The sequence below is a fragment of the Papilio xuthus genome, unplaced genomic scaffold, assembly GCF_000836235.2.
Source record: "Papilio xuthus unplaced genomic scaffold, Pxut_1.1 DF826961.1, whole genome shotgun sequence".
NCBI classification, from domain to species: domain Eukaryota; kingdom Metazoa; phylum Arthropoda; class Insecta; order Lepidoptera; family Papilionidae; genus Papilio; species Papilio xuthus.
In genome coordinates this window covers 5,202,254-5,228,770 of record NW_013531688.1, presented here as the reverse complement: position 1 = coordinate 5,228,770, position 26,517 = coordinate 5,202,254, and the positions used below count along the sequence as shown (strand labels likewise).

Sequence of the window (26,517 nt, the reverse complement as noted above, 5' to 3'; positions counted from 1 at the left end):
GTCATGAAGATAAGAAGCGAGTACAGTGGATAACTAAAATATACGAAAATTATTAATTAATAAAGTTAACGTTCGTTAAATAAAAAACATAATAATATCGACCGTGTCTTCTTAATTTAATATATTAGATAGAGACAGCAAATTATTTCAACTAATATATACATCTAATAATCTAATATACATCTGTGTTTTAGTTTTATTCTGAGTAGTATATATATTATATATTTTAAGTCTAATTTTCAACCATTGTGGCTACAAACAAAGAAGTTTGTTAAAGTGTTTGAATAGAACTAACATCATAAATAGTGTTACAAAAGAAGTTTCACTTTGTCGATCGTAAGTAAGAAAAGAACAAGCACAGTAATGGCCACTTGCATGTAGGCCTCAACAACACTAAAGTCGAGAGCGCTCCTTGTGCCCTTAAAAAAATCTTTCTAGCTTTTCTTCAGCGACGCCTTTTTATAAAGCCAATGTAAATTTACGCTTAAAACTTGAGCTACTACGTATATACCGTTAAAAATAATTGCAAATAGAAAAATTATATTTTTAAATATGAAAAAAATTACTGTGCGTGGCAAAGACTTCGCACTCATAAAGTCTTATTGATGTTTTGACACGCCAACAAATTTGTATCCCACACAAACGCTGCCACATTTCTCAACGCGAACGCGGAGAGTCTTTTAAGTCTCTGGGGGCAAAACAAACATCCTTCACTCAAAGTCGATGCAAAGACAAATTCTTTTGGCGCGCGAACTCAAAGAAGTACGCGGGCCGCAAACAAAGAGTCACTCGTGGCATTAGCCGGCGCGGCGACGATGGCTCTAATTAGCAACGGTGACTCGCTTAAGTTATTTCGCTTAATTAAGTTGCGCAAAAGTGGTCTACGGCCGGCCCGCCACAGAAGGCGCCGTAAATTGTTAGAATACGGGCAACACTCCAATTAATCTTTTTACACATCCAACTAGTCGCGTGAGGGCGTGCACTTAGACCAGCCGAGCCTCAAACCTTTTTAAGCGTTCACACGAGCGACTAGTTACCTCGTACAATGTGAATGCGGACTGCGTTGCGTCCCCTCACGCGGCGCCACACCACACACCAACCACGACCACACGAACATTTTGTGTCAACATTCTGCTACACCGACGTCGACAATATACGAGACGAATACAACGCCGGAGACGAACTCTGCGCGACAGATAGTGTGGCATAGCCAGCGAGACGCGAGCGCCAGCCAGATGCATCAACGATTCACATTAAATGTCTGCCAACGTTTTACTTCATATTTAATTACGCACTTAATAAACATTTATTAATTCAACTGAGAACAAAATCTCTCGTCTGTAAGGACTCTCACAGTCGGTAACGGAAATGTTACCAGCCTTACATCGCAATTTTCATATGCTTTTTAACCTTACCGGTGCCAACCCGCTCCGGAAACATTAAGTCCGATATTTAATTTTTGCAATTAAAACGCAATTTTATTTTGCAACACTCGTAACGTTATCAAAGTGTTAAGGTAAAAAAAATTATATAATTTAAAGCCGTCTAAACAGTGCGGCCAGCGGGCGTCCCCGCCGTGTGAAGTCGCCTTGTGGCAGTATTGTATACGTTGACTCTAAAATTTAATTGGTTGGCTAATACACCGTTGCCGAGTCGGGAGTCTAATTTACGTGTTAACATTTTTAATAAGGCCCGGCGAGGCTAGGGCGCCAAGTGGCCGGCCATTTATTGCGAGCGCGCTCATACGAGCACCTCCAGTAATTAATACGACCCTTTCGAGGAAGCTTATGAGTAGTTTTCCTTCTAAAAAGCTTGCTAATTACACGTCTCGCTATTCAATTCTTATGAAATGAAACGAGACTGACATCACACGCCTCCACCGCCTCCCGGCTGCCGGCTCAGCACCGGCTCCCGGCCGCAACCTAAATGTCACACCTTGGTACTAAATTCAAGTTAACGCGCGAGTACCTCCCAATGTTAAGGTGCACGCACGCAAGCAGCCTAATAGGTGAGGGCGAGGCAGAATATTTACATATCATTGCGATACACGAGCCATTATAAAATATTAGCCTTCCGCTAGCCCGTGTCCTTAATAACATAATTAAAACACGCGAAGGAGCGGCCCTACTTACAGTTCGGAGAAGCTTTGTTCCTTTTGCGTCCTCCGCGTTGTCTTTTGTTTACAATAACTATCAAAAATACTAATTATTTATTTCAAATCAAACCGTTTAATAAGTAATCTTAAACACAAGTTTATTCGATTATTCGAAGTGTAAGTTATAATACACAAGCTATCTCGCTCGACTCCGTCTACACGGAATTAAATAAAGAAATATTAGTAGCATATGTGTTCTGCCAGACTATGCCAAATTTCACTGAGATCCGGTAAACCGTTCTAGAGATACCTTCGAACAAACATACATCCAATTTATAATATAATATTAGAAAGATATAAGCTAATTATCCCAACAAATATAAAAAAAAAAACGTTAATATGAAAATAGAACAAAATAGACGTCAAACTATAAAAGCTAAGGAAAAACAAAACAAAGTCGGTTCTCATCCAACGAGCTATTCAAACACTGCTTCGAGTTTGTACACATAACAGCTATTAGCCGTATAGCTACTTACGTTCTAAGAATATAGCTTTCATAATAGCTTGACTAATCACGTAACCGTTATTGTCGTCTTCACTAGACGCATGCGATCCATCAACTAATGAAAAGCGTAATTACAAAAGTGGAGTTTTCTTCCGACCACAGACCTTATCTTGTCTTCGATGGCGCATAAGTTTTTTAATTACCCCTTCATTGGGGCGAATTTAATCACATTTAGCGTCATTTATGACATGGAATTTTTATGATATATCGCTTTTAATTTTTACTTATCATCTATTATAATAAATAAGATGGGGCACACCTTTTTGAACGCCTTAATTTTTAACGTCGCCTGTCAAATCTAAGCAAATAGAGTTAGTAATACCAAAGTGGAATTTTTCGTAGTTTGACCATAGCTTTAATGAAATGTTAACAATCCAAAGATATGTAGAGTATACGAGGTCATAGGGCACGCCTTGCGCTGGTCTCGAAGGAGCGGGCGCGCCGTTCTTTCATTACTGGCCACCTTTAAAAAAACTTAATACTACTCTAATGACATGACTTTTGGGCGGGAACGTCACGCGATTCTGTTATCTTTTTTTTTTCAACGATGTTAAAGCACACGTGTTTACTGCCAGTGTTTTTTTTTATTCTAAGGTCGCATACGAATACATTTTCCTTGTGATTATTAGCAAAGGTGGTCTTTGAAATGTTCGCAGCATAAATTTCATAGCTAGAGACTGAACTGTTGAAAAAGACTATTCGTCTAATCTCATCGATGTTTACAATAACAAGGATAATCGAATTATTAAAGAGATGCGTACATTGCTGCATTGATAAGGACTTTATCAAAGCTTTATAATAGAAATTGCGCATTGGAACAGTAATATTTTTATAACTGGCTGCATGTTATCTACAGTTTGTCCTTGTTTTATCCTCGTCTTGGTGCGGCGCTGCCATTATCGCGGGCAACGGAAGTGACCAGCGCTCGCGCAGCCTCTTATCTGCCTCCGACTGAAGTCCTTAACCGGCCAATCACTACAGATCTCTAACACTTCATTGTTCTTATGTCTATCATTTGTTCGCGCAAGTATCGCGGGATCATTTTACACTGGACATTTGTACAACGAAGACAACAAATTACATGTACGCCGTATCGCTACCCAGTTACATTTTATAATTTTAATTGGATATATTATAAGGACCTCATTCTCAGTAGACTTATATTAAGTGTACTTGGAACAAAGGACTCGTGTAAAGATTACAATGCAGTTTCCTTGTTTACTTATTTATTCTGACTTTATTGTTTTTATATATATTTTATTGATATTGAAGTTCTTTCAAATATTAAATCAGACTATGAATATTTAATTTGCTGATTTTATATATGTACATATATACCAAATATCAATCAACCTACTTTGAAGGTTATACTCTTACCATTCAACTGAAATTACGAAATGTAGATATATAAATTTCAAATAATGCCCTTAGACTGTTTTATATTTTGACAAGTTACCTTATCATAAAGTACTACAAGTTCCAACTTATGCTCAATAAAATCATAAAGATTCATGGGAGACATGTAAATTTATAAATTCATTTGTAAATAAAATAGTTTGCAGAGTGCAAATGGCATTTTATTTTGAGGTTATGTCGTAAGAAAACACACCGAATGACAGGTGAAGTTAAAGAGGCGCGGCGTAGCCTGTACACATGGGAAATTACCTAAGTGCCACAACTAAACGACACTCCGGCCCGCCCTAAGACATAATTAATTAAGGTGCGAAACGAAAACACACGAAAACAAAGAATTTCACTATATATTTTTTTTTTACACTTTCTCCCGTAACGCACTAGTTCGCTGAGCTTATACATGATATAACATACTTTTAGTAAGTATCTGAAATTTTTGTCTAGAATTCTGTAGCTATGGTAAATACTGTTAGGAAGAAAATCTGACACTGTGTCGGTATATCGGCGCAATGTTATATTAAAATGTCAACGTTTATGTCCCCTCACTAATCATTCTGACACTTGACTTGGTAACGAAAGCACGTCATTCGCGCCAAATAATTCTAACTAATAATGTCTAAAAATATTAATACAAAAGCAATATTCATATAGACAGTATCACAGCTTGGGCAAATATCTAGCGAAATGATCAAGTCTAAAGCAAACTATATCAAGATATATTGAAAACTATTTGTGCGAATGTACATCCAGACGGCTGCATTAAAATATTACTGACGCAAACCGTATTGTGTATAATTTTATACGCTGGCGAATAGGAATGTTATTAATCGAAATATACTTGTACGGCGTGTAAGTAGGCGCGACGCGTGCGAAATCTTAGTAATAAATAGCAATGGTTGTAGCCCGAGGGAAATAAGTCGAGTGGACGTGAAAACGCAAGCAGTCGGCCGCGACAATGAGGCATCCGCGTTACTAAAGTAATTATTGTTAGACTTCAGATCAACGCGTGTCGGAATTCAACGACAACGTATTAGGTTTATTTAAATTAAAAATGTTATAGCGAATTTAAAATGAAAATCTGTATATGATTTACCGAATCAGAACCCAAATCAGTTTCTTGTTGCACTCAATGGGGAACGCCTATTCACTAGACCGACAACAATTTTGCGGGGAATCACCTACCGTTTTTTAAATGACTCAGAATGTTATTTAAAGTAGGAAAAATAATTTTTAAAATTTAATTAATGTTTATATCTCTGACAAAGAAAAAAGTAAAACTTTTTATAGTGATAAAATTGAGGGCAAATAATTTACAAATAAAAAAGCTAAATTAGTGGTATTAGTAAAATTGTGTATTTAAATTAGGTTATAATATTTCGCGTCCCCACTCTCGTAATACGTAAGCAAAAATAACTAACTCTAATTTTATTTAATTAAAATGATATTAGCTTGTTCCCAGCGTAAAGCATGAAAACCCTTTGAAATGCGGAATAACTCAGGATTCGACTACTTTTTTCATTTAAGAACCTCCGTCGGAAATAACGAACCTTTTTTGGGGGCTACTTTTAAGTAGACAGCTATTTACGCTTAGCTCAGAAGAGGCGGACAGAAGCGTAGAAAAAAAGGTATAAAAAAAAATAAAAGAACTCGTAAAACACGATTTTTGTAACTGTCTCGAAAGAGTAATTAGCGAACTAATTCTAGAATCAAGTAACCGTGCAATGGTCAGTGATGTTAAACCCTTAAACGTCCACGCGTCTTTTTAACCCTTTATTTTTTTGTTGGAAAAATTTAATACAGAGTATAGTTGGGGGGTAATAAAATCTCCGCGAGCACTCAAATGAGTTGAACTTTTGAAGCGTGGGGTACAAGACAGAGGCAGGTCAGCGAGGAGGGAGTCATTAAGCAGGGCCGTACTCGGTTTCTTTTTTTTGTGATCAGTAATCGAATCTCACTACGACGGATTTTTTCTGTGCGCCATCACTTTTAGTAGACTCACTCGTTTACTCTTCTCTACTCGATCTACACTTCGTTGCCAGTATTGACTTGTGGTTGTTTTTTTAATGCGAATCGTATCGCAAATTCCAAATTTAAATATTGACGTAACATTTGAATTTTTGTCAAAGATATTTTACAAACTTAATAGAATAGATAAAGGCTACCATCTTAAATATGATTTCGAGCGTTACCAACCAACAAATATAAATAATTTTTTTTGTAATAAAGAGGATAAGAGAGGCTTAAATTAATACTAAGTATGTCAGGTTATCGTCCTCGTCGTGGGTTTATGAGTCGGTTTTGTATTTTCCGTTACAAGATAAGAGGAAATTATTCGCGAGAAAGTGAGTTGCCCAGAAAATAGCGGCTTTAGATAACGTCTGTAGCCCGCATTGCGCGTTCCATACAAATGTACTTACATTATAATAGGCCAGCTTATAAGGTTCTAATATACGTCTATTTACATAATATAAAGCAGCAAAAGATGTTTAGGTATCACATTTTTTCACACAACCACAAAACTCAACGTGCTTTATCTCATTATCAATCTATTTAAGAAACAATATTTTAAAGTACTTAATTTATTAACATTACGGCTTTCTATTTAAGGTTATGTTCTTAATGCAATGAGATAATAATTTGCCGTTCGCGTCCGCTCCAGTGCGGCCCTGCGCCGGACGGTGCAGTCTGAAAAAAAAAGTTTTTTCACTAACTGAAGCATTAATCCGGCCCGGTATTAGTTTACTCGCTTTTACATTCTCTGTGTGCGTGCCTTGCATGTGTGCGCGGCGCCGTGCAACTTTCGCACAGACTGAAAAAAGTACAGAGGCTGCATTCCACTGGACTTTGCGCTGATTTGACGTACGATTGAAAAAAAAACTAGACGTCACAATTCTTCGAGGTTATAACTCTGACGTTTTTCACCATTAAATATTTTAGTATTTCAACATTTGCATGAAATAGGTAATGTAATAGTTTTATGGGATAATTTTACCATGTCTTGGTAGTTTTTTTTTGGTGAGGTTTTTTTTCGTGTTGGTGTACTGTGTAACCTTTTGCACTCTGTAGCGGGCAGTGTCGGCTCGCTGTGCCATGCTCCTCGACAGCCGGCCGGCGTCCACTCACGCACACATCGGCCGCGCGCCGTGCATACAACATATATAAAGGTTGTGCATACGATTTCAGGCCGTACATAACGCGTAATACCTCCCCCGTATCATTTGAACGACTCCTGCATCAGGTTTTAATAACCATTGTATTTGGCAACGATCGAAATGAGTATGCTTGGGGAAGTCGGTGGCAAATGTCTGGAAACTATTTGTTTTTTTTTTTTAGGGAAACTACACGCACTGTTTATTAGCTGTTTTCGGTTCCCGAATGTATTAAACGCTTTATTGTTCACGATTAGTTCTATATTAAAAATGTAAATACAAATACATTTCGAGGCTATTCTGCTATTTTCTATTTAAGCTAAACAACCACAGGTATTATAATTATCCAAAATGTTTGCACATTGTTTGAACATTATGACTTATAAAACCATGGAATACAAATAATAATTTTCTTTTAAATATAACAATGAAAACCAATCGCAGAATAACAACTAATAGCCACGCAATTGAAAAAAAAGAAGTGCCAGAATTTCAACTTATAAGCTAATGACCATTGAATAGAAAAAGCGGTCCACTCTATTGTACAATAGTCTGTGGAATTAAAAAAACATAATATGTTTATCTATCGGCCTGCATCCACCCTTCGTGTCTAAACATAGAAAGGTAACATATTTTTTTCCGAGCCAACACCGCGAATAAAACAATTAAAAAGCAGAGTCTAAGTGCGAAGTCTTCCGCACTATAAACACAACGGTATTTGCCCGCATCTTTTTTTTTCTACCGTTAAAGACTGACAGTTTCAAATGTACTAAATCTTACTATCTTAAATATATGCGAATGTTTGGATGTTTGTAGGTATCTCCAGAATGGCTGTTGTTTCTTGCTTAAATTTGACATAGACGTAAAACATAGTCTGGAAGAACACATAGGCTACTATTTTTTTAATACGGTCTACGATCCGCGGGCGACAGCTAGTTCTCAGATAAAACTCGGGAAACCTTATTAGTCAAAGATAGAGTTAATTTTCCGCTTAAAAAATATATTTTTAAACATTAATTAAAAGTCTAAATTTAGCACAAGCCAATGGTATTTCCATGTAGGTAACAACATTTTTCGATTTATATGACGAATTAAAGCCCTGTTTTGGATACTAAGTTCTTAATAACAAAATGATTACAAACTTTCCTATGTTTCTGTATCGAATTAATTTGAAGATATATTTCGACAAATTCCAATTTCCTCGAGTTCCAATTTCAAATTTTTTAAATTCCTAATCATGATTAGTTTTTTTTTAATATTTATTAAAAGTGAACAGCTGTTTTTTCACAATATTCTCGAATAAAATATACAAACCACATAACAAGAACTCTTATCAGTTAGCGGTATTCAACCCGTATGAAGTAAATGTAAGTTAGTTGAAAAGAATATATTACGATTACTAGCTGTTGCCTGCGATTCCGTCCGCAAGGAATTAAAAAAAAACATAATTTGTAGCCTATGTGTTCTTCCAGATTTATCGAGATCCGTTTAGCCGTTCTTAAGATATCTTTAAACATCCATCCATCCATCTAAACATTCGCATTTATAATATTAGTAAGATTGCTTTATTGCTGCGAAGTTATCATCTTTTTAAACCAATTAAATTACGCAGATAAATATCTACATCATTAGGTAAACATTATTAGTAACGTTGTTTAATACGCGGAAAACCACGAAATTTGTTTTTGTTATATATGTACATATATTTTTGTTATATATTTTATATTAAATAACTTAGGTATATGATTGTATGATTACATAATGTATCAAGTAAATTTCGATGTTAAAAACCCTTTATTATTAAAGAAACTGTAGATAATTTATTTGTCTAAGTTACATATGTAACTATACAAGATAATGATGTCTTTGTTTTAGAAAAAAGATTGAAAGGAATAACAATACGTTTAAATGTTAAAATGCTTATAATATACTAACTGTCGCCCGAGACTCCGTCCGCGCGGGAATGAATAAACTTAGTAGCCTATGTGTTTCTCCAGACTACGTTCTTCATCTATACCAAATTACAGTGAGATCCATGCAGCCGTTCTGGAGATACCTTCTAGCAAACATACATCTAAACATTCTTATTTATAATATTAGTAAGACAAATAGTAATATTAATAAAGAGATAAAAAGTAATTCATCGGAGTTCTAGGCTTTTTTAAAACCATTTTTCCTTTAAGCGTTCTCTTTTCAAATGAAATTATTTTAAGATAACGTCACAGCGTAACTGTTAGAAATAAATCCGCATTCGTGTTCGGAACAATAAGATTTCACTTTTGCACCGTTCGCGTCAACAATGAAGGGAAGAAGCGGGTACAGAAAAAAAAACAATAATCTGACCCCTCTGAAACGTCTTAGCCCGACTCTATGTAGAATAGAGTTATAAAAGCAAAGAAGTGGCAATTGAAAGCTATATCCAAATCAAAAAATTGTCTGTAGCTTAGTTTAGTAATTTATAATTTTAATAAATACTTAAATTATTGTTGAATATTACAAAGTTTATTTTTTATCTTGTCAATTAAATTGTTTGCAGTTTATAAAGTCCTGAATATTAATGTTTTTCATAGTTATTTAAAAAAATTACTTCATAAATCACATACGCTGTTACCTAAATTACATTACATGTTATAAGAAACTATAATCGTCTAATATAAAGTCATTTGAACTTTTTAATTTCTTACCATTCTATAACTTTTATAGCTCTACATCCGTTTGGTTTCACACGGGAATCGAAGGATTTCTTAAGGGGGAACGTCACAAAGTGTTTACGAACAAGATTTCAAACTCCCTTTTGTACTTAATTTCTTAACAATTATGGTCACAGAGTAAAATAAATTGCCTTTAATATAGCGAATGTTTAATTTTGTTATTACTAGTACTAAGAAAAATATTTTCAGTTATAATACAATAATATTAAATACAGATAAAATAAAACCCCAGAAGGACAACTACACGATAATCTCTGCCACCAAAAGGAAGTGTGCAATCATTACTGTGTTCCTGTTTATGAGAAACAATATCTAATTATAAACTGTGGGTTTCTGAGACCAAAATATCCGTTTAAAACATGCTTTTATCTCTGTTTTGTAAAATAATGACAAGGATGAAGATACGATTTCATGATCATTTCTACGTCGGAATGTTGCTTCGGAAAAAGCATTTAAAAAGCTAAAAAATACTAAAATCGCTGTCCCTTTTATCTGAAAGCTGAATTTTTAATTTCTTTAGCAACCTAGACGATGCTAAATAGTTTTAAAATCTCAGAAGATGTAACAATAAGTATTTTCATCGCTTAACTTTTCTTAATTTATATTGTCCTTAAAACAATACGCTGTAGAGTTGCGGAAGAAACGTCGCTTACAATCTCACAATCCACCGCACCGCGGTATTGTGCGAACTTTGCCGTCAGACCGTAAGAACCGGCAAAAACTGCAACCGCTCCCAAACAATGACATCCAAGACGTTGGGCCCAGGTAGACGCAAGATGCGAAATCTTAAGAATAGAAAACAATGCTGCTTATTTACATACGATTTTAATCCTTATTTCCTAAATCATAAATGTTAATATCCAATAATATGCAATACAATGCTATTTTTTTTTATAAATAGACTGTAAAGTAATCTTACATTTAAATTTATTAGCGTAGAGTTTCTTTTCGTGTGACACGAAATAAATACGTTAAGGTGTACGTTGGGACATTGGCAACAGCTGATTCCCACTATAACGGTTTTTATTGCATCTATTTCAAATTATTTTTACCATAGCTGCAGATTAAGTATGAATATACAATATTCCTACTTTGACTTTCATACATAGCAGTAGCTTAATTTTAGTCCCTATAAATTATAAAGAGGAAAGATTTGCTCCAAACTGATTTGAAAAATTCCTTTACAGTTGGTAAGATACCTTATGCCCGATTGATATAAGCCGTATTTATTACTAGATTTTTACCTGAATTTCGCGCGAACGAAATCACAGGCAATTGCTAAATAAGGAATAAATCAAGTTATTAATTTACCCTTCGTGCATTTAAAGTAGCGACATCTATAGTTAAGATTCATTAAAGTGTGAGGCAATATCGGGTATTGTTGTTCCACTTTTCTTATTTTGTCGCACAAAAGCGACGTAATTTGTAAGCAATCAGCGTGCTCCGTCCACGTGCCATGCGGGTCGCTGCAAAAAAGAAACGCCCAAGAAAAAACTAGCACAACCTATCTACAAGCTTATCTACACTAGAATCGAAACGTTATGAAAAGTGAAAATTAATTAAAAAAAAATCTTTAAAATCATATCACGAGCACCTTAACTCGCTGAAATAGTGAAGCGACCGCTATAGACATTCGCAATTAATCGTAGGGACGCGTAGAAATATCCATTTCACTTTCCTGTGCGTCCCCTGCTCTGTCAAATCTCTCCCTCTTCCCATCCTTCCCTTATAAGCATTAAACTAATTTTAAGCTTATGAATTACATCCAATCTTAGTCAAGACAAAAACAGAACGATTCAACTCGACACTTGAAATTCAAACGAGTCTAAATTATCATGAGATATTAAATTTTATAAGATGATACATTTAACAGTGGTAGAGCCCGTTTTAACATCTTCGCACGAATTGTCCCGACTCGCCCGGTGAAATACCACGACCACACAGAAGACAGGCGTGAAGTGGAAGCTATTCCGCGTTTCGTCTGCGTCCCGGAGGCCTAATTTAGTCCTCTTTCCCTTCCCACCCTTTTCTTATAAGAAAAGGATGGGAAGCGGAAGTGGCCTTTCCGGATGAGAGGATGCATGGAAAGGGAATATATTTTCTTTCTGTGCATCCTCTCCTCCGTCGATGAAAGGTAGGCAACACATATGCAACTGCGTATGTCTATGGGCAACGGTCGCTCGCTCGTTTGCCACCTTATGTTATAAAAAAATTAAAATAATAATTTCTTAACTATTAATGGTGCAGCTTCACACGTATTGATAATATGAAATTATATATTTAATATCTTAAAGACCCTTAATGGCTTGACACTTGAGCCAGCACTAATCGGTCTCAGTATAGCGCCATCTGGTGTAAGTTATCAGCAATTAATGAGTTAACTGACGCTTTCGTAAGCGCCTAGAGATATATTTTTAGACCGTGGGTAGATCGTTATTATCCTTATGTATACCATCATAAGGTAATTGAGTTGAAAATTAATTAAACATTTTATTAATTTGTTATCATGTCATAATTGAAATCTTTACTAAGTCTTATCAAACATACATTTATTTATCACATTTTTAATACGAGTATAGTACATTTCATATCCAAAAAATACATATATACAAAACATATTATATTAAAAACCACCACCATCGGCTGCGGAATCCCATGACTCAAACAACCAGTGGTCAGGCTGCAGAGACAGGAACCTTCTCACGATGCGCGCGGTTTCTAGGATAATTGCCTTTTGTATCGGGCCCTTAATCCAAGTGTGTAGCGAGGGCTTCTTGAGACGTTGGTCGAAGCTCTTCGCTATCAGTCCATTTACCGATACGACTATCGGAATAATGGTAGTCGATTTCATATGCCACATGGCGGTAACCTCGTGAGCCAAATCTTTACAAATCATCATCAAATAAAAAATGTTCTTAAACTTGACGTGTTAATACTTTTATAGCACAACACTATTTTATTATAAAACATGTAGGTGGTAAGCAAATTCTTGGCAAGTATCGTTCAATAACACATTCCTTATATACAATGCAGTACATATGTAATCGGACGAGTTTTAATTGGATGAAGGCGTCGTATTTGTACGGTGCGCGGTGCGGCGTCGACTCTCGCACTAGCTAAAAAGACATCTAATTATTTAGTCACTTCATTTACTTAGTCAATTAGTAAGGCTGCGATCTCGCGCCGAGTGCCAATTAAAAAATAATAGAGGCTCCGGCGTGCGAGCGAGAGGGTGGAGTGGCACCGCTCGCGCGAGTGGCTTAGACATGATCCCCGATTGATAGCTGCCTGTTACATGATTGCCACTTCCGCGGAATTTTGTGTAAAGATTTAAAAAAAAGAAACGAGCGTTTTTTTATCGCCATTTTTATGGTATATTGTTTTTTGTGCGCGGTTAACGTTTCGATTGTAAATGTGCATTGAAAGTAAATATTTAGAATTTTACCGTATTCTTGGATATTGAAATTTTAAAGTAAAACCCCATCAAGGTAATAATTCCCGCTAATTTAAAGTCGAGGAAAATAACTCGGGTAAATTTACGTATGTTCGAGTGATTGAATATGTTCGTCTTCTATTCTTTCAATATAACATTACTTCGCATTTGAGTACATACGTACTTCGCTATACTGATGGATGGCTAAGCAACTATCACAATGTTGATTAAATAAAAACCAACGTATTTTTATGACAGATTTTTAATAAAGCATCTTCAGACTCATACACGCTGTTACCACTTGACAACTTTTTTTTCGCATCGAGATGTGTATTAAAAAAAGGTAAAGGCAATCATAACGAACCCTAAAAGAACTGCAACAATTCTCGTCGATTCCGACGCGTCGCCGTCGGAAACGCGAAAAACTGAATTAGCCCGTCTGAATGCGAACTCGTAAGTAATTAGCCCCGCGAGACTCTCGATCCGGCCGCACTCGTGCGCGAAGCCATGCGGAGCGAAGATCGCGCGCCGATGCGAAACGCCAGGCGGAGTAGCGGAGTGAGCGAAAATGGCTAATCAAATCCTTTCCCGCCCGCGCCCTCCAGCGCCCGAGTGCTTTTTATGTTTGCCATTGTGACGTTGAGTGTCACCCGCGCCTATCGGAAATGTCAATATGTTTATTGAGTTCGTTATGCAACGCGCCACCTCTAACCCACAGATTAATCTACTTTTAATCACATTTCTGTACCTCCCCCTATTTAAATGTGTAACGTTACTAAACAAGGTGTAGACAAGCACTTAAATCCTTTCTTCTTATAAAATCAATGATAAAGATCCACAAAAGTATTCAGGACCTCGTAATTTAAACAAAAATCATAAATGCAAGGCTGTTTCATATGCTCTATACTGCCTATTGACTAGTTACACGCGTCATTGTAATCTCAAAAAAAACACAAATCCCAATTTAATAACAAGGAAAGTTAACCTTCTCGGGAAATACTACGTAATATTACGTCATTTTGCTTCACAAATTAGGCAATGTAATAAAAATACCAATAGAGATTTTACTCCAGGATAATATTATGAAATAAGAGCTATTTATGTTAAATCGAGGTATTATTATATTGATTTTATTAAAACATAATGAACATTATATTGACATTTTGTGTAGGTAATTAAGTTAATTGATCGTTTTAAAATATAAACGTTGGTAACTTTTCAATAAGGTTCACGCATTTCACGCTTATTTTGATAAGGGTGCATAACAGGCAATTAGACATTAGGTTAGGCGTAAATAAAAACATTATATATTTCGTAGAGCTAGATTTATAGTTTGAAAGCAAGCGACAATTCTTTGATAACTTAAAATTTTATTTACTAACTAATTTAAATCATCCCTCGCACGAAAAATAAATTATATGACCACACTCTTTCCAATATTTCATCCAAAAATAAATATCCTTATGACAAATTAAATCGTTAACGTATTTGTTAATTTTTTAGTATTGGGAAAAAGAACAGCCTGTAGATATATAAAATTCATATCAGTTTTCTAACATAACATTTTTATTGAGGGTGTTCAATTACATACAGCTGGAGACAACACATGTACAGTCTTTAACAGTAGCGTTTTTCTTTCCAGAGAGTTCTACTACATCCAGATGGAGAAGTACGCACGGCAGGCGATCAGCGAGGGCCTGAAGGCGGCCGATGATTTGCACGTGGCCGGTGACTCAGAGCTCTACAGGGTGCTTAATCTCCACTACAACAGAAACAACCACATTGAGGTGAGCAATGTTAGTTTTTTTAATGTTCAAAATTAAGCGACCGTTAGTATCTCGTTTACCCTAATCGACTAGTGTTGTGTATTAGTTTTTTTTATTAGATCGTTGTGAAAATAGGGATGTACGTTAGCTTTATACGAAGAAATATAGTCTAAGGAAGGTATTATTTGTGTTACAGGTTCCCCCTAACTTTAGATACGTGGTGGAGCAAACGTTACGGGAATTCTTCCGCGCGATCCAGGGCGGCAAAGACACGGAGCAGAGCTGGAAGAAGTCTATATACAAGGTGATCTCTCGCCTTGATGATCCCGTGCCTGAGTACTTCAAGTCGCCGAACTTTCTCGAACAACTCGAGTGAATGCCGCCTCAGCAACGGCGCAAACGCTTACGACCAACGAATTTTTTTGGAAATCTAAAATAAAAGATTGGAATATTATTGTTTAGCACAACAAAATTTTTACGACACTCGCATTTAGGCCTTCAGAATCAAAATTATCGATAAAGAAAAAATAAAATATTAAATTTAAATTATAAAAAAAAGTTTGTACGTTGAGGTCGTGCGGCGCTCCACTAGGAAATTCATTAGGTTATAACGAGTAAGAGAAAATTTTAAGTCACCTAGAATTTTATTTCTGCACATAATATATTTCGCTATATATAATTATTATATTATTAAGTATTATCTTAAAATGGTTTTTATAGTTGTATATCTTAAAATCATTTATTGATTTATTCTTTAAGGAAAACAAAAATCGATTAATATATTAACTGCTTAAGTTTTAAATGTTTTGTTGTTTTTATTTGAGTTTATCACCTATATATCCTTGTCCTTTCGACCTTATGCTTTTTTTTTACGATTTCCTTTTAATATTTTATGTTCGTTGGCACGCCTCGTGTGGCCGTAAAATTGTCAACCTTTACCTCGTCATAATTATTTTAGGAATAATTAACATTAACCATAGCCGTTAGTACAATAGAGCAGGGTTATTTTTCGATCCACAAACAAAGATTTTAAACATTATTTTTATACTGATAGCCGGTTATAAGTTCGTGCAGGATTTTTCAATAGAAATAAAAGTTTGAACAGATATCAAAATTCCAAAAGCTGTAAACATCTTTATTTGTGATTATTGTAAACATCCTTGTTTGTATTTACAAAGTTTCGGCAGAGTTCGGCAGAAAGATTTCATTTTGTCCGGAGCGCGCGCGAGCCTGCTCGTTCCGGACATAGGGTTAAGTTTATTTGTTAGATAAAATACTGTATTCCGAAGTAACGCGTGGGTAAGTTGTGCAGTTATGGACGCTGCAGACATTTTGACACCCGTGCTACTGCGAAGCGGTAGTCGCCGTCTTTCACAAACAAATTATTCCTATTGCATATATCAATTCTTATTTAACTATTACATTTAACTATAGGATACTTTTTACTATATTAATACAGGATACAAATTACAAACGAAAAGTTTTTGTCGGGAATTTTTCATACTGGCAACATCGGCCGGGGACTATCGTTTCGCACGCTGACGTCACGCGGCTCCCACACACACCAACATACACACAAGCAAACACAATAGTTGAAGGCAATTCATCAATAAACCAGAAACAGCAGTACGCACACTAAACTACAAAACATTTGGCTACAAACTCATGAAACACGGGGCCACCTCGTCCGATCAGAAGTGCCTTCGAAAAATATGTTGATTTTTTACGTGAAAATTAAAATTTACATAGGGCCCTCAATAGTAACGTCCGCCCCAAGCTCGCCGCGTGACGTCTGCGCACGCCCATACCCACGCGTTACCTTTCGCCGTATCTAACAGCCAGTTACATTAAGGATGATCGATGCTTATCAATCTTGACATTTATCGATATTCTAATATCGATGTAACACAACACTACATAATCAAATCAGAATGACATTCAACTTTTGAATAATCGTTCTACTTATTGTACAATATTGCGAACATCGATGTTAGCATCATCGATATTCTGTCTCCAATTAATATCGATATATAAAAATCGGTAATTTTCAAACATCGATCATCCTTAGTATACATACACTTACTATTATACTATAGAAGAATAATTAGTTTCATTCGTAGATATATGTAGCGTGGTAGACGAGATCTCACCATTGGCCGGTCGTTTTTAAGTTTAAAGGTGGAAGTGTAGGTGAAAGGTGGTAGGTTGTAGGTGGAAAGTGAAGCCAATGTCGAGATCCCGTCGTCCATATCTCGGTGTATTTGTTATTACATGTAGTCGCCGGCCGGCCTCTCAGCAACGCGGCAACAAACCTTAAGTTTACATCCTCAGTTTGACAGAACGAGTTAATCAATATTTTTCGCTTGTCACGATAGACTTATAATATAGGATAGTGTACAGAGATGTATAATCATGTGTAAATATAATATCACATAATTTTATTACAGAAGATTAACAATGTAAACTATCTTAGCGCTAACGGTATTCAATTAAGGCACAATAATTAAATAAAACGGGTTTTTCGACGATGTGTTGCGTTGTCATAAAGTTATACCATCCTAAGTTTATGTGATCCCCGCGCTTTGCGGCCGGCCAGCTCTAGCTAAGCGAGTGTAAGCATTTTTCATTTGGTAATTACACTTTGTTATCGTTTAATTTGTAACCATTTGAACTATTACGGTAATATAAGAGTACCTCAGTTTAGGATGGACCAGGCGTCGACTGGTGTGCTTAGAATTGCGTTCAGGTTAGTCGTGATACATGGAAGCCCTCGAGACATCGACACATAGGATAATACCGCAGCCTCTATACCTTTTTATCGATACCGGTTTTATGTTCCAAATTCCCCTATTCCGGACACTAAGGTGTCACCACACAGCCACCCCCCACGCGACAATAGCCCGGGTTCAGTTTCCTCGGATTGCGTCTCGACGGCACTTAAGCGCAGTCGCCGCAGGGCTTGTTCGTGAACGAGCATAGTTTTGTCACGTTACGTTAGCGATTGTTTTGTTACCCGTGTTAAGTTGAGTTCATACCGCGGATGTGTTTCGAAGTAGGGAACAAAACCTTCCTGTACCTCACTAACTATTTCCAAATGTTAATGGAATTGAGTATACAATGATAAACCAAAGATTAGATGTAGATTAGACTCATTGCTCTCCCGCCTCCGAAACACCACCGCTTGTATACTTGTATAGTAAGTAATGAATCCGTTATTCCGATCTCTCCATAGATTTTTTCATCAATTATCTAAATATTAATATTAAAGCAGGCTACAAAACACATATTACAATAGAAAAGTATTGATTTCCCATCAACAGAATTCAACCGACATGCCGTTATTTGCAGATACTCGGAGCCGTTCGATTTGGTTTCATATTTCTTTTTAAACAAAGACAAGGTTATTGACATTCGTTTATTTTAAATTGCAATAAATACTTTTTATGTATTTTTGACCGGATTTTTATTCTTGAGTGATTCAATGTGCAGCCGCCAAAGACCACAATGGATATGACAATGAACAGCCGACTTATAATAATTTCGATCGTCCGTTTATAAGTTATCGGTTGGCAATTTTTTCTAAATTAATATAAAAGACTCAAGTCAAAAACATCGAAATATTTAGTCCACAGCGAACAGTGGACTAAGCCACTGTAAAAGTACAAAATTCGGTGTTGGCTATAAGAAGGTCGCGTTTGTAACTATATATGTATCGTAAAATGTAGATATATAAAGATGTCCTTTCGGCGAAGTGATATTTTATCGTTTGGCATTATGTAAGTAGGCGATAGTTTATTTCTGTTCCATGAGATTCGCTGACGTTTCCTTTTTATTAGTATTTTTCGAATCCGTCTATGAAACGTTTGAATCGTCGATTTACTAAAAAATATCTAATTATTTTTCAAAATTATAAACAAGAAAAAAAAAGAATCAATATATGTAGAAATATATTTGGTTTCACGTTCGGGTATTATGGTTCCTAAATTTTTCGAAATTGTAATAGACTCTATTGTATGTAGTATTTCGTTTTGGAATTTAGAAAACAATTTAGATGTACCAATATAGTTGTATCGACTTTTCTATATGTGAGAAAAAAAAAATCAAATAAGTGAAATGCTGAAAAAACTAGTTAGTTACAAGATAAGTACCGTTCGATAATGATATTTAATAATTGGAATATCGAAAGTGAGCACGGATTTACTATTAGGAAGTCGAAACAAATACTGCCGACGATGTAACTAATATTAAGTAACTGAGCCGCTGCGCCGTGCGCGGACATTTTGTATTCCAAAGTAACCAGTAGCGGATAAAAGAATATTTTCAATATCCTTGTGGTCTTCACTCGTAACAGCGATACGCGTTCATTTTGTATTCTTGTGTGTTTGTACGTTAAGATGTGTTATTATGTTGTTTTAGTTGTGGGCAAATCGCAGTCCTCTGTGGTGCCAGTTCGTATAATATATTTGTAAATTACAGCGAGCGGACGCGGTCGCCGGTGATAAAAAATTATAAGCAAAATTTAAAAATTCAAAATTACATTTTGTAAGCGATCGTTCCTTCTGCCCGGGCCGTGGTGTGATATAGCCACGTGTCCCGCGCTGTAGGAGAAAGGTCGACAATTGAAATTAACTAAATTCTAGTATTTAGGCGTTCCTTTCGATATCCTCGCATTTCGGCTAAGTAATTAGGGCCCGCGTCCGCTTGTTTCGATATATTTAGTACAAATTTCATGATGTTAAGGTTACGAGGCTCAAAGCTTTTCTTTCGAGGCGCCCGCACCACCGCCCCCTGTCAGCACCGACGATATAAATGAGTCTTGTAAAAATTTTATTCAAAAGAGTATTTTTGTATTGAATATTGCTAAAAGTTGGTGTAAAAATCAAAATTTCATAAATTATAGCGATGACGAGAATGAGCATTAGGTAATTTTAGGATGTCATGCGTTTTTTGTATTTAATTTTAAGAATAGTATTGGATATTAAACGTTTAGGAGCATTAACCATTTGTAAATAAAAAGTTTACCGGAGCTGACGCGGGGCGGCGCTGCTGTCGACCGGTTATATAGATAAAAAAAATATTATAAATAACTAAAAGATGTTTATATGGTTCTGGATGTAAAAAAGATAAATTTAAAGGCAATTTTAAGGTGAAAAGTGGGAAAAAATAATGTAAACGATTCCTCGGTATTTGTCTAAGAATGGCTGCTAGCGAAGCACTATTGTAATCTGTGGGCCTCAGGCAAATGATACCTAATGTCACCAAAACTAACCTAACCTAACTACGCATTAATTATTACTGTTCTTATTAATAGAACAATACTTATACATTTAATATTATCACATTGTCATAATGCTTATAATTTACGAGCGTGTGTCTTTGTCCGTGAATGTTTAGGATCTAACCACTGTTCGATGTATTAGAAATAAAAGTGGGTTTATTGTGGAATTGTAAAGAAAATCATTGTAACAAAATTTAAAGTAAATGCCGTTTGAACAGTGTAAGGTTTGGGAGTCGTTCAAACATTGGCATAAAATTGGCGATTCTAAAATATGTTAAATCAAAATTATTAGATCGAACACTGAACTACGGTGAAACATGAGGTGTATCTGTGAACTAGCAAGGTCAGCACGGTGTTGTTCATAGCATGGCAGAGGGATGTTTCTTCGTGGATATAACGAGTAATAAAGCTAAGCTTTTATTTGATTATGGTGTTTTATTTTATGTTCACCTTACCCCATTCTACAAAGAGAAATCTTACTAAAATAAATGCCAAAGTTTGAAGGGATCTTGATGTAATTTGGCACAGATGTAAAACATAGTCTGTGAGAGTCGCGGAGACGGAGTCGCGGGCGACAACTAGTTCAAAAATAAAAGCTTCTAGAACATTACCCAGAAGCGCGAGTTTCCAAATAAATCGCAAGTGAATTGGTCAATTGACAATTGATTGACCAATTCACTTGTCTATCTAGACAAACTATACACCTTTTACTTTAAAATTTCGTAAATTACAAATCAGTTGCTAAATATAACCTTACATGAAATTTCCTCATAAAATTAGTTAAGGTTAAAGTAAAAGGTTATATACTTTAACAATATAAATAGAAAAAATTATACCCGCCCGATGCTCCGTCCACTACATGCAGGTTGGATGCAGGAGTCCCAACACTGGCAAGTGACAGTCACTAACCTTGGGTTTCTGCGACCAAATTCTTTTAAAAATATTGTTATCTCTCTATTGTCAAACATGAAGTACAGGGATGACGATTATACAGAGATTTTGGTACCAGAAACCCACAGTAAGTTAAGAACATTTTTGCTGCGCGATTATTTACATCATTTTCCTTTAGATTGTTAGTTAAATCAGTTAATGTCTATAAACACATCACACGAATTGACGATTTAAGATGACTGTTCTGTACGTTAATTCAAAAATACTCGAAACTGTGCTTACGCGAAAATCAAGCACTTTTGCGAGAACACCAAAATAAAAATGCCCCTTATATAATGTAACCACGAAATATTAACACATAAACATAATTACATGTAATAAGACATACAAAATAAAATAAAAATTAATATTTTTTTAGTTTTGGGCGATCGAAAAACGACATCTAACGGAATCAACATAAACTTGGCCTAACTAACAATGTGGCCGCCTTTGTCGAATTGTTCCCATTTAACGATAGATGGCGTTACCGTAGTGATGTTAAAAGCCAGTGAATATATTTTGTATAGAGAATAGTCAACCTAAATCTTAACGTGTTTACATCTTCATTTATATATTAAATACATGTCATAAACTTTAATTTCAATGTTAACCCTAGTTGCAGAAAAGTATTGCAGAATCTGCTAAATAATCGAACTTCATAAAACAATTTACTTCCTAATACATATAAACTACGATGGGCCAATTCAAAAGGTGTTAATTGAAGATTCTTAATTAATTTACGCTACTTACCTTTGTAAGAGTTCTTGTCGATTACCCATTAGGACTTCAATCATCTAAGCAGATAACAAGGAAATTGATTAATGGGCTGAATAGCTTACGACGCCAATTACACTCGTTAAAGTGTTCTCAAGAATTCAATCGAGCACAGAAATCTACTTGAAAGGTGCTGTTCTAAGCTCTAAGAGAATGATTAGGGGTAATTTGAATATTGGCCCTGAGATGCGAAGGGCAATCTAACCCGATTGTACTAAAAGGACTTGAATAAAATTAGCATCGCAATACAGTGTATTTGCGTATCTTATTTTGTATTTCGCTTTGGATAGTGAAATTTTTTAATAAATTGTAATTAAATGAACATCTGTAAAATATGGATTTATACCTAAGAACGATTACGTATGATAAAAATGTCTTATATATAATGAAATCGGATTATAGACTATGACTTCTAGGATCATTTCACATTTGTCACAAAAAAAATCAAAATTAATTAAGTAGACGAAAGAAAAACTTTCAAGACATACGGTTCTTTATTTTTTACACATAAAATACAAAAGACATGTTATATTCATATAATCATTGTAAACATTTAGATAAATAGATGGTTAAAAATGTAATATTTTCATATAATTTTACCAAACATTTTTACGCTACATTTAGTCCTGGGTTATTAATCCTAGAAAAACATCATCTTATATTTATCATGGTTTTATGCTATTTAATTGAAAAGACATATTTTACATACAATTAGATTAAGTTCATTAATTTGAAATATTGATTCTTGAACTGAATTTACTTAATATTTTTTTTCTTATAATAGTTTAGCACAGTTATAACATTACAGTTTAAGTAAGTTCAGGAATGTCAAACCTTTGTAGGTCAACATACCTTTTTTCTATATTTAATGAGGTCCATTGAAATGTTAAGGTCACAAATACTTGACCCGAGCTACGGCTCTACAACTAAATTGGCAACTCACAATATATTACAACTATGTAAACAGAGAAGCCACATGCTTCCTGTTGACTTACAGTTTGCAGCTTGAAATGCAAATCATAACTCTGTGCTGAGCTCCGAATCAGTTTACTGATTTGCTTGACACATCAGTACTGAGCTGATTTGTAGGTCATGAATTTTAGTTGAGTTACCTATGACTAAACTAAGAAACTGTAACTTCATTAAAAATTCACAAATATTATACTTGTAATGTTATATTTTTTTAACACTTGTTACATGAAAACTATTGTAACAACTTCGAGAGGAATATAGAAATTATGTACCTTATATCGCAATTTCTTTTAAATTACAAAAGTAAGTGATATCCAAATTTTATAGCAGCTTGAAATATCACTTAAGAGGTTGCATCAAATACAATTTTAGATACCTTCATCTAACCGCAGAGATCAGCAGACACCTACAAATTGAGTGCTTTCAACCAACTCACTACAATATACAATTTTCAGAACAAATGAAACATTTACACTTAATTAAACAGTTACATGATAATCCAGCACTTAAGTATTACCTTCATTTTTTGCATTTAGCAACTGTTGGACACCAAATAACATTAACTTTATATGTGCTTTAGTTGTATAAATTTTTTTCTTTATTTCTTCGGCTTTGGCTTCATATACCTTTATTCTTGCATCTATGTAGGTATTTGCTTCACTTACAGTAAATTCCATATAGTGTTTTAAACCAATGTGCATTAATAGTTTAGATGTATCAGGAACAAAGGCCTCCATGAAAAAGTTGCATCCGATGTCTACTTTAGTTTTGAAACCATTCGGATGAAGCTTCTCGTCGGTAATCACTTTTAGTGTATGTTTCTCTTGAACTAATTCTGATATTTCTTCATTCACTTTTTGTAAATATTGATCATGCAAACGAAGACTTTCTTTTAAAACGTTATTGATGAAGTTTTCGTATTTAATAATTGCGCTATCAATATTTGATACAGCAACAGCCATACTTTATGAATTTAAAAATCAATTGGTTTTTAAAACTTATCACGTTATTTTTTGAACATGATCAATTGTAAAGTTTATAATTTTCTCTCACTGTGATAATTAGAATGCTTGCGACAATGACTTCCAATAAGGCGTAAAAAGAAATTAATATTCTCTATTATTCAAATAAAAAAGCTTAAAAATATCCCATCCATCATTTCGAAAACACGAATGCTGTCAAAGTCAACAATTGTCAACGAATGTAATGTCGTTGTTCCGTTGCCCAAAATAATGTTAAGGTTATCGCTTTGTAAATTATTTTTTTTCTTTAAACTATTTATTAAACTTTCAACCATTTAAATTACCCCGTCAGTAATATTATTTGATAGTAAATAATGATTTTACCTATTTATATTGAATTAATTGAATACTAAAGAGCCACCTAGCGTTAAATATGGCCATTAGTAGAAGGAATATGCATCAAGTATTATAGTTATTTAGTTTGGATTGTACTAACTAGATGGCATGTCATGCTTAAGTATCTGTCAATTGCCTTTCAGTAATATTTGGATATATACTTTTTACGCAATTCATACTCATTTCAAGTAAAACAAGTTAGTTACTTAGGAATAGGATCTAGAGTTCTAAATGGTTACACCCCTAGTATGGTATTTGTTATCATCAAACAGGTCTATTGCTAGACCTTGGCCTTTCACTAGTACCGGCACATGGATCAATCATCCCCTTTAAAAATAATACTCATTTGTTTTGCATGTAAAATACGACATTAGAGAACTTATTCTTAGTTGTCCCCTTATTTTTTTTAAATAGTACGAGGTTTGTTAATAGCAAAGCTTCACTTTGCAAGAAGGCCCTTTGTTTTTTTTAGTGATAAAATGATACAAAACGGCAGTCATTGAAATTCTTTATTTTGACAATAGTTAATAAATCTTAAATGTCACATTCACGACTATTTGCCGCGCAAATTCTAGCTGGTTATTAAAAATATGTTGATTGTAGTGAGTTTTGGAGTTTAATAAATAGGATACATGTTTTTTTAATTTGCTTTGCTTTAATTGTTTTAGAATTATTAACAGAAATGAATCTGTTTTAAATTTTATATTAATTACGAGTCCGAAAGGTTTATTATTTTATTTTCCATTCATACTGGCAATTATAATTTTTCATTTGCAAATTAAAAATAAAATTCGATTTTAGATGGTAACGTTCCAATTCGATGACCAAAAAGCTGAACTTAATTTCGTAAGACACAAAATTAGATTTGATGTCTTTTGAATTAAATTTGATTTTTTCCACTCTATTATACAATTAAAGCAAGGCATTAATATTTATTGAATGCTTTTAAGAAACTAAACAAGACTTTATTGAGAGACCTGGGCGTTACAGATAAAAGTAAAGGACATTATTCCTTGAATATAGTTTTTACAATTAGGTTGATATTTGTTATTTATGATTATATATGTACATATTATATTACAAATCTGTACTAAAACTGTACTAATTTATCTGTAGATTTATTAAAATATGTTAATTTAATCAAAAGAACATTCCTTTAAACTTTATTTATAATTTTTTGTCCAGTGCAATTTATCGATGTTTGTATGACCCAGTAGACCTTTATCTATAAAATATGAGATAAATTAAACCTAGAATTAAAATATAATTTATATTACAATTTGTTAAAAAGTGAATGTGATGTATCGTCGCTTAAATTTATTTTATGTGCTAGTACTGACTCTTATTTGCTACAACAGATCGACAAACTTCACTGACCCGGTATACATTAGTGTAATTTACAACACCAGCGCCCCTCTGACAATTTCAATATGCCACAAGATGTCGCTTGTCTAGTAGCCGTGTTCTTATATCTTGTCTTGTATATAATATTCTATGTATAAATAGTTTTAACATACTTTATAACAGAAATGAGACATATACCAACAAAGTTATCTAGACCCGATGGTGTGCAGTCAAACTAAATTATGACAGCTCACTAGCGCCATCCTGTGAACGTCAAAAAGTATAACAACATCCTTGTCGCGCTATAGTTGTTTACCTATGTCTATGTAAATTTAAATATGTTCTGACATAACTAAATACGGTAGTAGAGCCTCTTACCGGCCCAGATTAGTTTGTCATACTTTACAAGGAAAATGAATACAGATTATAATATTAAAAGGGATTATTGATTTGTCAAAACTTGACAGTCTATGACCTGACTGTTGCATTTTTTAAAGTGACAGTATAAACACCTAATGCCAACCTCTTTGGAAGGAATTCGTTGTTTTTTTTGTGACGGAAGCACCTAAAATATATGGTTAATGGACAAAATTAAGCGGCTATATATTAATTAAAGAACTTTGGTTTTTTTAACCGCATAATGATTTTGCGATGCATTTTTCTACTACTTCAAATATTAGAAAGAACTTGAACATTTTGTATGCTTAATTTATCAAACTTTAGTGTTAT

General features: G+C 34.6%; 2 protein-coding genes across 4 annotated transcripts in view; one reads left to right on the top strand and one right to left on the bottom strand.

Annotated features, from left to right (window-relative positions):
- pros (homeobox protein prospero) overlaps positions 1-19,014 on the top strand; it is an 87,254-nt gene extending 68,240 nt beyond the window's left edge. For 2 of the 3 annotated variants that reach the window (XM_013315533.1, XM_013315531.1), the window contains 2 exons: positions 15,009-15,162; positions 15,329-19,014. In XM_013315533.1, the coding sequence (XP_013170987.1) occupies positions 15,009-15,162; positions 15,329-15,508 (334 nt within the window). In that variant the 3' untranslated portion in view covers positions 15,509-19,014. The remainder of the gene's footprint in view (positions 1-15,008; positions 15,163-15,328) is intronic. The other variant, XM_013315532.1, reaches the window with a different exon arrangement.
- A 4,354-nt stretch (positions 19,015-23,368) lies between these two features.
- On the bottom strand, positions 23,369-24,125 carry Uxt (Uxt prefoldin-like subunit). Its single transcript, XM_013315133.1, has 2 exons — positions 23,604-24,125; positions 23,369-23,492 (listed from the first exon to the last, which is right to left on the bottom strand). The coding sequence occupies exons 1-2, from the start codon at positions 24,046-24,048 to the stop codon at positions 23,482-23,484; spliced, it is 456 nt and encodes a 151-aa protein (XP_013170587.1). The 5' UTR covers positions 24,049-24,125; the 3' UTR covers positions 23,369-23,481.
- Between the last annotated feature and the right edge of the window lie 2,392 nt (positions 24,126-26,517).

Coding starts and splice junctions, on each gene's coding strand:
- Uxt (XM_013315133.1), bottom strand. CDS start 24,048: ATGGCTGTTGCTGTATCAAATATTGATAGCGCAATTATTAAATACGAA.